We start from the raw sequence: 12,684 nt of genomic DNA on the forward strand, positions 1-12,684 counted from the left end.
TTTGTGCCTCTAGCAGGATTTCTTCTAAGATTGTCCTGTATTTAGCTCTCTGGGTGCATTCACACCAAACATGTTTAGTCCGCCTTAATCAAACTCTAATTCATTTGTCTATACAGTCCGAGCATTCAGGGTAAATACAACCAAAACAAAAGAGAAATAGCTTGTAGTCTCTTACCAACGACAAAAGAGAAATCCTACAACCGCTAAAATGTGACCCCAGTGTCTCTCTCTCTGGCGCTGATGACTCCTCTCCATTTTGTTTACATTTCTTGATGAAGAACGCTGCGCTCAATTCTTCTTCAGAGGTTTTTCTGTCGTTTCCTTCAGTGGTTCCTGTTGCAGCGCCACCACAGGTGAAGAGAGGAAAGGGAGCAACACTTTTTTTTCAAGGGTTTGGTCCGTTTGACACAGTACAGTGTGAAAGCAAACTGCATTGGCTGACAATGAAACGAATGTTTGCAATTTTGGTCCCCAATCGAATCGAGTCAACCAAACTATCATGTGTGTTGGTTCTTCTGCAGCGGATCTCCTACTATTTACTCGAGAATCTCTGGATTCTTCCTCATCATCTGTACCTCATGAATACATCTTTGCAGAAGTATTAACTTACTTATAAAATACATAGGAGACAGGAGACATCATTATCAATCGAACTGGTAGCCACACTGCCCTGCTCTGGCCGAACACACAGAGAACACAAGGAGGCTCCGCCTTTATTACTTTTATAAGCACATAACCTTCCGCTTCACAAAGTAGTGCCAACAAAAATACAATAGTGGCAAGCATCGTACTCAACAACGTGTGAAAACACCCTCCTTGTCTGTTGAAGAAAAGCTTCGGTTTGTGCCATACACACAAACTTTTTTCCTTTTTGTTCAAAAAATATTTTATTGATTCCAAAGGGAAATTAAATGTTGTAACTCATATTAATTCAAATTCTTCATGATTCTTCTTCATGGCTTTCCGCATATGGAATATTTTTATGGCTTCTTTTCAATTATCTCTTTGGTCCTGCTGCTAAATGTGTATGCCACATTTATTGAATGTTAAACTATTAATTACTACTAGAGAGCTGATTGTCCCTCTAGACTTGAGAGCATTTACACTTTCTCCAAAGTTAACGTGAGCTTTCTGGCAACTTCTATTATCACGTTTTTCCTTTTCTAGCCTGCTAGGCAGGACGATGTAGGTTAGCAAATGTGTGACTAAATCCCAGAGTAGTGAAATCTTATTAACTAATTATGTTACTTCTAAGGGCAAATTCAGCTCCTTATTGTAGCAAAGCTGACAACAAAATCCCTCTTGAGATCTTTTTTTTTGTGTGAATTTTTCTTTTCTTTCAACTGTGTAATTATGTGCTTTTTAGTGTATTTTACAATGCCTTACAAATAAATCCTAGTAAAATACACTACAAGTATGTGAATGTGAGAAAATGTGAAAAAGTTGTAAAAGTAAATACTTTGGTCAAACCCTGTTAGGCTCTGCAGATACACTGAAAAATAAAATGGAGCTCCAGCTTAATAAAACTGTGATAATTTATCACATGCAATCAAATTAAATTTGTCAAACTTAATTTATTTACATCTGTTTAACATGACAACTTAATAAACATAATATATTTACACAAATAATCAAAATTTAATTACTTGTAGGAAATGAACTCAGTTTTTGTTTTTATTTTTATTTTTTCAGTGTGTTAATGGAGGTAATGCAGAGCTCAGACCTGACTGCTCCATTTGTGGTCATGCAAACAGAAGCCAGCGTCTTTAAAAAGGCATATAGTTTATTATTCAGCAGTAACATTCTATTTTACTATGACACTTTCAAGCATTACAACCTGGAGTCTCAAACATTTCAAGAGTACAAGTAAACTTTATTGATCATAAACAGTTTCAAGCTTCATATGTAGTTTTGCATTCTATATGAATGTTGCAATACATAAATAACAATAACTGTGCATCTCATCTCTTCATATGCACACTCAGTACATAAATACATGTGTAAAATGACACCTCATAGAAATATAACTGGATTTCTTCTGAAGCAATGGAAAATACAGATTATCCTTCCTCACTATAACAACAGTTCTTGCTGCCAAATTGCACACATTCCTCTCTATACATGGCAAAGTTTTCTTCAAACAACAAAAAAACAAAAAAAAACAACAACAACAAAATAGAGCTGAGCAGGGTGCTTCTCATTGTCAACAATTATCCATACATCCGAATGCCGGTAATACTAGTCATGGAAACGATTGAGGTTTTGAAAAACAAGCTCCTGTGAAATTGAAGCACCTGTTCTGGGAAAACACTTTGTGAATTTGGGAAGCCCACTTCCAGCAGCTGGGTAGTTTATCTCAAACATCTGGAACATCACAGCATGCAGACTCATACTCTTGAAATATGATGTGCATAAAAATTAACTGTACAAATAATAATAAAAAAATCTTGGTTGTGTGGCTGCCATCCCTCTTTAACAGCGGACTGGTACTGTCTTCGACTCTAGGATGTTAGCATCCATGTCTTTGCCCCCGAGTGACTCTGTGGGGAGGGAGTCTGCCACTAGACTTCATGCAGCTGTTCTTCATGAAGTCTAGTGACAGAACTTCATGCAGCTGTTCTTCATGAAGTCTAGTGACAGAACTTCATGCAGCTGTTCTTCATGAAGTCTAGTGGCAGAACTTCATGCAGCTGTTCTTCATGAAGTCTAGTGACAGAACTTCATGCAGCTGTTCTTCATGAAGTCTAGTGACAGAACTTCATGCAGCTGTTCTTCATGAAGTCTAGTGGCAGAACTTCATGCAGCTGTTCTTCATGAAGTCTAGTGGCAGAACTTCATGCAGCTGTTCTTCATGAAGTCTAGTAACAGAACTTCATGCAGCTGTTCTTCATGAAGTCTAGTGACAGAACTTCATGCAGCTGTTCTTCATGAAGTCTAGTGACAGAACTTCATGCAGCTGTTCTTCATGAAGTCTAGTGGCAGAACTTCATGCAGCTGTTCTTCATGAAGTCTAGTAACAGAACTTCATGCAGCTGTTCTTCATGAAGTCTAGTGACAGAACTTCATGCAGCTGTTCTTCATGAAGTCTAGTGACAGAACTTCATGCAGCTGTTCTTCATGGTTTCTGGTGAGCTACAACAAGACCTCCCCCACATGCACTTTCAGAACAGATCTGCTGACCGGTCTGAGAAGCCTTGACCCGGCTGTAGAGGTGTGATCTGCTGTACTTTATGAGAACTACATTCTCCTTTGACATCTGGCTTTGAATTGCAGTTTTTTGTTTTTTTTATTGACTCAGTCCTGCTATCTATAACTCCATCCCTTTCACATGCTCCGTTAATAACAATACATCATGTGCCAAGTCATGGGGCTGACCCATAAACCATTGGCAACTCACACTGGTATTAACAGATACTAAATTTACCTGACATTGGACAAGGTGGATGAGTTAACATGAAAACTAAAGTTGTGAAAAGAGAGAGAGAGTGTGTGTGTGTGTGTGTGCTGGTTCTCAGTACAGAGCTTCAGAGAGAAAATCAAAATCCAGTCCAAAGAGAAGATTTGGTGTTGAGTTTGATTACCCATGTAGACTGCCCAGTAATTTGATTTATGTCACATTCATGTGGCTTAAATAAGAGATAATACTTCACTACACATGCATGGATGCTGATTGAACCCTTATGTCACCTTCCTTGAGGCGTTTCTAACACACCTCTGTCATTTGGGTCACAAGGGGGGAAACACCATTTGAGCTACACTATGACGTGGTCCATTGTCTTTTGCAAATGTGTCAGAACTACGTTGGAAGCAAGAGTCTCAGCAGAGGACTGGCACAGATCAGTTGGGTCCTATCGATGTCGCAGTGCAGCATGGGATCACTTGCTTTTTAGTTGGGCTGGGACAGCCCCAGTGCCATTGTGAGGGCAGCCACAAGGAGGGCAGAGCTGACCAACAGAGCGGCACTTCCTGAGTAGAACACCAGCCGGCCTTTGAGGGGCTGGACAGGCCTGAAGTTGTTCACCATTGACTTGCCATCGTGGAACTGGACCTTGGAGAAAGCTTTCATCTGCAAGAGAAGATTGATGCAGATGCAGATTGGGGAAAAAGACTCAATATTGTTTGTTAAAATATCATCTCTTCTTCTAACCTGGTCCATGCTCAGAGGGATAGGGGTTTTGAACACAGACCACACCACAGACTCGGAACACGGCGGGGTGGTCAGGGAACCCTGGTAGCGGTAGTAGGAAGTCAGTTTCTGCTCAGGAGGGATCAGCTGTGCCAAGGAGATGGCGGGCAAAGAGTTGCTCGCATCTGAAAACACAAACACCACCATGTTAGCCACACGGCTTTGCGCAACCAAGGTTTGGAATTACATGCAGAAACTTTCAACTCCTACTTTTTGATGCGACACTTTCCACCCCCTTTATGATGGCTTCATACTTTTGGTTTGGACTCTTGGATACCTTAGCACAAACAGAAAGGCATGTGACAAGTGTCTTACTGTTGTAAAATATGTGAGCAAACTATAAAAGAGGGTTAAGAAAAATTACCTCATAGAAAAACCCAAGAACTGCAACCCCCTTTGGATCTCTCAGGGCTGTTCCCAGGTCAGAATACTTGGTATTCATGTGAACGATGTGCAACTGAAAAAGGAAGTTTACTGCCGTCAATGTAAAGTTCATAGTTCATGATGTCCAAGGTACAGTTTTATTCATATATCTGGTGGTCTTTTACCTCCATGGGGTACTGCTCCCCGTCGATGGTGTGCTCAGAGCCAGGGGCGCCATCTTTGCCCCAGTGCAGGTGTAACTGCACAGCCTTGTATGTGGACGACAGGTCTCCGCCCGAGATGGTGCTGGTTATAGGAATATTAACCTGAACTGGAATAGACACAGTGTCAGCACAAACACCTTCAAAGCTTTCAAAGGTCACTTGATGTTGCGCTCACCCGAGTGGCCGGTGTTGGTCATGACAGATTTGAAGGTGTGCTGGTAGTTTTTGAACTGAAACGGGGTCAGACGCTCATTTCTCACTGTCTTTCTGGTGACGATATTGACGGGTGACTGGGATTTTCCTCCACAGTCCCGGTTGCCACTGGCCCACTTCTCTGGTACTGAAACATGAGGAAGACCAGTGATGACTGATTGCTGTTGAGATGTTTGAGGAGACAACGATCAATTTTCAATCTGCATTTGTTCCAGGACCATCAGATTAGGAGTACCACAGGGATGATCAACTAGTCCTTTGTTTTTCTCTGCATTTCATTAAGCAATAAATTGGTTTGACTTTTGTAATGATGATCATGGGGATCCATTTGTCTTATTTCATTCATATGCTTATAACAGGGCAAAAGGCAGTTCCAAAAAATGTAAACATTCATAGAGGACAGATTGATATAAGCAGGAAATCATTTTTATGGTTTAGATTTAGGCTATAATGGTTTTAACACTTCTTTTTTTATCTTAATCATCCATATTAAAGGATAGTTATAGGCTTTTTTGTTGTTTTCCTTTGCTTGTGATATTATTATAACCATGTTAGAGTCAGAATCTTGCCAAATTATCTCAACATGACAAGAATAGTCTGAAGAAATTCAATGGAATAATTAAAAAATGACCTCAATTGTAACATTTGTTTAGACCTACCGTTTAAAAACATGTTTCAATACTTTATTTACAAATGTCTGATAGATAAGAGGATCTGTATACTTTTTTTTGCCTGATATATACAAGTCCTAACCAAATTCTAAACATGTTAAACAGTTAAACAGTCGTAATTACACCTTACCCTCTGGAAAAACTCACCGTTGCACAGATGATCGCAGGTTGACTGGCTGTGGTAGCACCAGCCTGAAACAGAATCAATCGTTTATTTGCCAAACGTTTGCATTTATTTTTCCGCAGTGAACAATGCAAGTCGTCCTAATGTCAGTCACGTTCACCTCTGACTGACATCAACAAGCTGCAGCTTTCTGTCAGAGCTGAAAAGAAAACTTTTATGTTGGCGTGTTTCCTGGCAGGAGTCCAGGAGGATTTTATGCGCATAAATAACTATCGCCTCATGTAACCAGTTTATTTTGTTTTGCTTCTGCAAACAGGGTATTGTCCTTGTGGATGTATGCTCCTGTTATTTATACTGTAAAGAAAGTTTCCTAATTACCAGGAATTGTGATCCTATTCAATAAACAGTTGTCGCTTTATCTTTCAGCCTTATCAGATTAAACATAGAACTCCACCTCAAACTGTTTACTAGTATTTTGCTATTAGTTTGCATGTTTCCTCCTTTGCTCTGAGAAAAATATGTGAGAAATCAAATATTTATAAAAATATAATATTAGACTGAAGAATAATGGGGAGGGTCTCCTTCTTGGAGCAAACTGTTTAGGACTTCAATGTTTGGTTCCTCTGTCATCCTAATTAGTTTTCTTTCTGCTAAGATTTTGAAAATATGCTAAACCCTTAGGGTCAAATATTTTTAGAGGAAAAATCTACCACATAACATTAGAAGATGCTCATGTCTGTGATACATTTAAAAAAAATGTATTAACAAATCAGTCTTGCAAGATTTACATACATTTGGGGGGAGGAAGGGACATCTTGCAAACTCAGAAATTTCTAATTACTTTTAGTCACTACAGCCTGGATGCTGAGCAGATTAAAGGGCCGTAATTAATCTCCAGCACTGTTCATCCATCCATCCATCCATCTTCTTCCGCTTATCCGGGGTCGGGTCGCGGAGAATCTCCAGCACTGTTTGCAGGTAAATGTGAAAACACCCACAGCTGTGTGAGGTCTTCAAAAATATTTTAACTACAAAGCAGAGCTGATAGATCTCATAATGTCAGAGTGGGATGGGATTTATAGAATTTACCAGTTGCCATAAAACGATTATTGTTCACTTGGTTGACTATCGACATGTTAGTTCTTGGTTCGAGGAGAAAGTTGATACGGTCCAGTCAAGCTCCAAAATTAAAACTTGACTGAAATTTGAAACAAACCACATTGGAAGGCCAAATTGAGCATATCGGTGCAATTAGGGGAGACAAAACAAAACTCCCACAATGACTGGAAGAAAACTTCCAGCAGTCATGGGGAAGCTTTAAGATGTAAGAATCCTATATCAGTTGTCAAGCTTAGTGGTGTTAGAGTCAATCTGAGGGTTTGTTTTTGCTGGTTTTGTTGCCTGAGCAATGTTTTAAATTGGTTGTAATAATGAAAATGGAGGACTACTATTAGCTTAGCTGGTTACTAAGCTAGCTTAAAACGGACAAAGGGCTAACAGCTTCTAAAGAGGACAAAATCTCCATGCTGGTGAAACTGTATGGTTGGTGCCTGACAGCAGGGTTGGGATTGGTTTGGATACCTTAACAGAGGTGTAGTGCATTAAGTTCACTTGAAGGAATTACTAACAGCTAACTTTAGCTACACAACCCAAACATTCTTGCAATCATTTCCTATGTTGAACATTTCCACATTTTGGGTACAACTCCCCAAGGTAGTGTTTACTGAAGATGTATGCAGTAATTTATAAACATAAATGGTATCGATAGCTGTTTTCTAACTGTTCTATTGGTTGTTTCTTACTTATTATGTTTTCTATTGAAATTCACAATTATTCCTTTTAAAACGTGTTCATTATTAATTCCACGGGCCGTCATCATTCCTGTGTTATCCACATACCTGTGAAGTCTTCCGTTTTTTCTGGTTTACTGTATTTCACCTACTGTATTTTACACCCCCTTCCTCCCCACTCGCGTTAGCTTCTCTCCCTCCCCGCCTTTACGGTAACTGTGTGGTATTAACATATCGATTAGTTTGACACATTTTTATGAATGGACTTACGCGCTTTTTAGCTTTACTTTTCGTAACTTTTCTGACCTTTACAGTGTCCACTCACTTTTCTCGGAACCGTTAGCTGAAATGGAGCTATTTATAACTTCGGTGGGGAGGGGCTGGCCAAGGAGGACTGAGGGATTTCATTGGATAAACCCAATGTCCGTCAATGAGATCAACCAATGGGCTGCCGCGGTTGATAAAAATTATATTTGATGTATTGTTTTGTTAAATTATGACAGCCTAGGTCCGTCCCATATACAGTATGTGCACCAGTCTGTAGTCCAGTCAGCCACTCCTTCCCTGTGTCTGGACAGAAGGTCAAATTGAATGCAGCTTCTTTTTTTTTTTTCCTGTTCAAATTGTCAACCTGTCCCGGGGGCGGACTTTACAGTTTACACGCCACTTAGCTAGCACTTTAACAGGTGTTCTGTCAGATAGCCATACATGTCAGAATAGCATACATATGGTAAGAGCGCATGCGCACGCATGCGCATTCTGCAGGAGGTCCGCCATATTGAGAGGAGTCGTCAGCTTGTCATACGCGAGAAGAGACACAATAAAAAGTAACTAAATAAATTAAATTTAATGATGCTGCAGCTGCAGTAAACTACAAAACACGTCCTAAAACACGCCCTGTTTAAATTCACGTCCCCCACTTCCTTAATATTTTTGGGTTGGATAACATGTCTGCCAACTTGGATAGCATGTCGTGTATGAAAACGCAATTTTTACCCACACTGAAACTGGGGCAAAACCAGTGTTTCACTTTTGAAAAAAATCCTTATCTACGTCATGATTCTATGTTGCTGATTAAATAAAATCATATGGTAATGACAACGTATACATGTCTGAGCTAAGCGTATGACTATCTGACAACGTATGCTGAAACGTATGCAAACGTATGCTGATCTGACAGATATAGCCATCAGTTTGTCATACGCGTATGACGATCTGACAATGTATGGCTATCTGACAGAACACCGGCATTTGGCCAGTGGCGGGTGCTAATTTCCACCCCTGCATGAATGTATTATGTAATCAGAGATACTCCACTATAAGTTGTTTGATGTCCGTTACAAGGCTAATACCAGTCCACCAGTGGTGAAAGGAATAGGTGTTAAACAAAAAAAAAGCGTCCAATGCATTAATCTATTATTAAAAGTCACGCTTTTTAAGTTTTTCGCTTTTTAATTCTTAAATACTTCATTTTCTAAATACCCAGATCTACAAATACAGGAAATCTATTTGTCAGAAGGAGAATTGCACACCACTATTACTAATCAGGATCATTGTTAAGAAATCTCCAACCTTCTTCCTTTACAAAATGCCTATTTTGCACTCATTTGCTGGTCTTCATTAACCAATCAGATGTCGGTCCGCTCCAGCCTGGACCAATGGGCGGTCTTTTCCGAGAGCAGAGCGAACGGTGCTGTGAGCGGGTTTCAGTGGATCTGAAGCCTGTGCCGGTGAGCAGAACCCAGCGAGAAGAAAACAAACACGCTCCAGTCAGGTCAGATCTGAAACTCCCTGAATTGTGAGCACAAACGCAGCATTTCAAAGCCAATGTGTTGGGCGCGCGACGCGGATCTAACCGCTGATCCCACGCGCGCGCGCACACACGAGTTTCTGAATGAAGGGCGCACATTAACGGAGATGTCGATGCAATCGCTGCGTTCTGGCGGAAATCTGCGCAATAGAGACGCAGCTGAAACGCAACCTTCACCTGCATGACACCGACAGAACATCGGATTTAGCAGAACTTAGGCAAACACACACATAGAGGATACTCGAGACTCAAGTTGTGTATTTTTGGGTCTACATGCCAAACACTATGGGGTGGGAAACCAACACTGAACACACCATCCTATTGAAGAAACATGTTGGTGGCAGCCTCATATTGTGGGGATACTTTTTCTTTTCTTCTACCTGTTAGATAGTTAGGAATTTATCTAGGTTAAACTTTCAATCGATTGTGTTAATAATACCCTGTGACTGATGCAAACTACAAAAGTGGGTTGGGCTCATTGTTTTAAAAATTTGTTTTATTTTCAATTTTAATTTTGTTTGTTGTTATTTAATCAGAGCATGAATATATGTTTACAACTATTAATAACCTGTTGGTGGTATGATTGTTCTATCCTATTTAAACTGTTATTAGCTTATTTGATAAAGTATGAATTTAAATTTTAGACCTTGGTTTGTGTTGTTTGTGTTGTGCCTATATTGTGCCTGAATATAGGCAGGAACAGCTGCCTACATTCAGGCAAAATGACAATATGTAGCTGTCTACATACTGTCAAAAGAAATGAACTTTTGAGTATTTTTCCCCCTCAGAGTCCTGTCAGCTGTCAAATATTTCTTGGTAACATATTTTTGAAAAGCACCACTTGTCATTTTCCTTTCACTTCTGTCTAAACTTTGTGCTGGTCTTCCACATGAATAACTAAACATACTGTAGCTTGAGGGCACAATGTGACAAAATCTGAAACGTTAGGTGGAAATGAATGTTGTTTGTAAGACGCTATATCAATTATTTGTGATAATTTAGTATAAATGCTGTTGCATTCTTTGCTGTCGTCTTCTGAAATGGTTGCTATTAGCTGAAATCTGTTCAGCTAATAGCTATTCTCTGTGTTTAATGTCAGCGCAAATGTTTGGAACTCCAGCAGAATTTCAGTGAGTCTGATCTGTATTCATGCACAGCTTTGGGATTCTTGTGTGGCTCAAACGCCCCCTTTTCATTCTGCCCCATTAAAAACATCGTAAAAATGTAAATGACTGCAACTTTGGCCAAGTTGGCGCATCTTTAATAGCGGAAAATGACACGTAAAATCTGGAGAGCGCTGCTGCGCCTTTTATGCGCAAAGCCCCGGAGGTCGCAGAGCGGCTCAGTGTGGGATGACGGAAACCCTGTGGGCTGCAGAGAGGCTAATTAGCTCCTTAATGACCCTCAGCTCTTCACATGGGAATCGATCTGACACTTTGAGTCGTCTGCGCAATCTGATCTGACTGCTGTTCTTCATGCGTAATTTCGACGCTCCGAGTGATTTCGATCCATCTACGTTTTAGAGTGCAAACGAGCCCCTTTTGAGACCCGTCGCTGTTTATTTGGAGAGTTTGTCATCTCGCACGACGCGGATCTATGCGGCAAACGGTCCCTCCAATCTGTCACAAACTGACTCCGCGCGGAACCGAGCAGGTGCGCCACCAGAGAGAGGACGGGGTCCGACGTCCTCACGGGCAAATGACGGAATCACAGCATGCGTCTCCGGCTCACCGGGGGACTTTGTGGCTGAGGGTAAGGGATGTGGTGGGGGAGGGAGTGCAGGGACCCCTCTCCTGCCCTCCCACGCAGCTGGCAGTCAGTTCAGGACGCAGTAAGGTGTGAATGTTGGACGCGCTTTGGAGAGCCTTGTCCAGTGTGACGGACAGGGCAGGTGCGGCTGTCCCGGTTGGTTCCTGGTAATTTTATCCGAGGAGCGATCTTTCTTGCGCACACGTCTGTCTCGTATTTAGATTTTTAATCATGTCTCTCCCTCTCTTTTGTCTTTGTGGAATTTGAGAATATTTAAGCGTGGAACCAAATCAATCTTATCCTACCGTCTCAATAAAACAACAACAAAGACAGGTGCACACATCTCTCTGTCCTAGAAATGAGTGTCATCAGAAATGTCATCTCTGTCATCAGAAATGAGTGAGAACAGAAAATGATCATGAGCCTTATTAATAATAAAAAAAACTAATACTTTCTCAACTGTCCCTTGATTTAGCCCTTCAAGTCTTGTTTTGCGCAAATGAATGAAATCAGGTGTATTGACCTACCTCCTGATCCGGCGCACACCCTGCAGAAGGATGCCAGCAGAACGGGAAGGATCAGCAGCTGCTGCATGTTGGAGCGTCTCTGAATGAGCCGAGAGAAAGCGACACAATGACTCGATTCCCTCCGATGCGATCGCATTCCTCAGGGCGGGCGGTGGGGGTCCTTATACTTATCTATCACCTCACAACCAAAGGAAAGGAAGAATGGGTGGCGCCTCCTCCTTTTCGGGTATAGCCTGTCTGCAGTGATCCGAGTCACAGGGGCCCTTATCAATGGGCTAACGGTGAGAGAGGGAGGAGGAAAAACAGAGAGAACGCAATAGTTACTGGTTGAGTCAAGCAGCTTCCTGATGATCTGTGATGAAGTTAGAAAGACTTAATCATGACCATATATATATAGGCTATATATATATATGTATATGTGTGTGTGTGTGTGTGTGTGTGTGTGTGTGTGTGTGTGTGTGTGTGTGTGTGTGTGTGTGTGTGTGTGTGTGTGTGCCTTGGAGTTTCTGTGCTGATGAATTTTTTTGCTAAGCGATATAAGAAGGGTAGCTCTTCAAAATACAAAATGGAGCCATGTTTCCCTCACATTACTGGCTGCAATACTGCCACCGTTAAGATGCCATGAGACCTAAATTCTGGACGTCCTGGCATGGAGTGCGTCCCAGTTTTCCATGTCTGGCATATAACCATTCATTTTAGCTTTTAAATATTGATCCTGTGTCCAGACAGAGGGATAATCAGTAGGCCTAGCATCATGACCTGTTTGTTCTAAAGATCCTGCAGCTTCCACTTCGTCTTCATCTTCACCCTGACTCTCATACTGAGGAACCACAGAGCTCTGTTAGGTTAAAGCCACATCTTCTGAAGTTGGGATATTTTTCCTCCAACAGGTTGCAGAGGAATCACCTCAAACCAGATGTTGGACTGGAATTTATTCCAATGTCATTTGTGAATGTTAGAGCCTCATTTCCAACAGTGGATTGAAAGGTTGAAAAAGTTGATCATTTTGGAGAAAGTATAATCAACA

General features: G+C 41.1%; 1 protein-coding gene across 1 annotated transcript; it reads right to left on the minus strand.

The window, feature by feature from the left end:
* Positions 1 to 1,763: 1,763 nt before the first annotated feature.
* ca4a (carbonic anhydrase IV a) lies at positions 1,764 to 11,932 on the minus strand. Its single transcript, XM_044141397.1, has 8 exons — positions 11,658 to 11,932; positions 5,805 to 5,849; positions 4,949 to 5,113; positions 4,735 to 4,880; positions 4,551 to 4,643; positions 4,397 to 4,463; positions 4,148 to 4,311; positions 1,764 to 4,066 (listed from the first exon to the last, which is right to left on the minus strand). The coding sequence occupies exons 1-8, from the start codon at positions 11,791 to 11,793 to the stop codon at positions 3,887 to 3,889; spliced, it is 996 nt and encodes a 331-aa protein (XP_043997332.1). The 5' UTR covers positions 11,794 to 11,932; the 3' UTR covers positions 1,764 to 3,886.
* Positions 11,933 to 12,684: the final 752 nt, after the last annotated feature.

Source organism: Gambusia affinis, linkage group LG15 (genome assembly GCF_019740435.1).
Source record: "Gambusia affinis linkage group LG15, SWU_Gaff_1.0, whole genome shotgun sequence".
Taxonomy (NCBI): Eukaryota; Metazoa; Chordata; class Actinopteri; order Cyprinodontiformes; family Poeciliidae; genus Gambusia; species Gambusia affinis.

Excerpts from the sequence above, each read along its gene's own strand:
- ca4a (XM_044141397.1), bottom strand. The coding sequence starts at position 11,793 with ATGCGATCGCATCGGAGGGAATCGAGTCATTGTGTCGCTTTCTCTCGG. Across the intron at positions 5,114-5,804 it reads CTGCGATCATCTGTGCAACG|TACCAGAGAAGTGGGCCAGT; the intron begins GTGAGTTTTTCC and ends CTCATGTTTCAG. Across the intron at positions 4,067-4,147 it reads TCCCTCTGAGCATGGACCAG|ATGAAAGCTTTCTCCAAGGT; the intron begins GTTAGAAGAAGA and ends CTTCTCTTGCAG.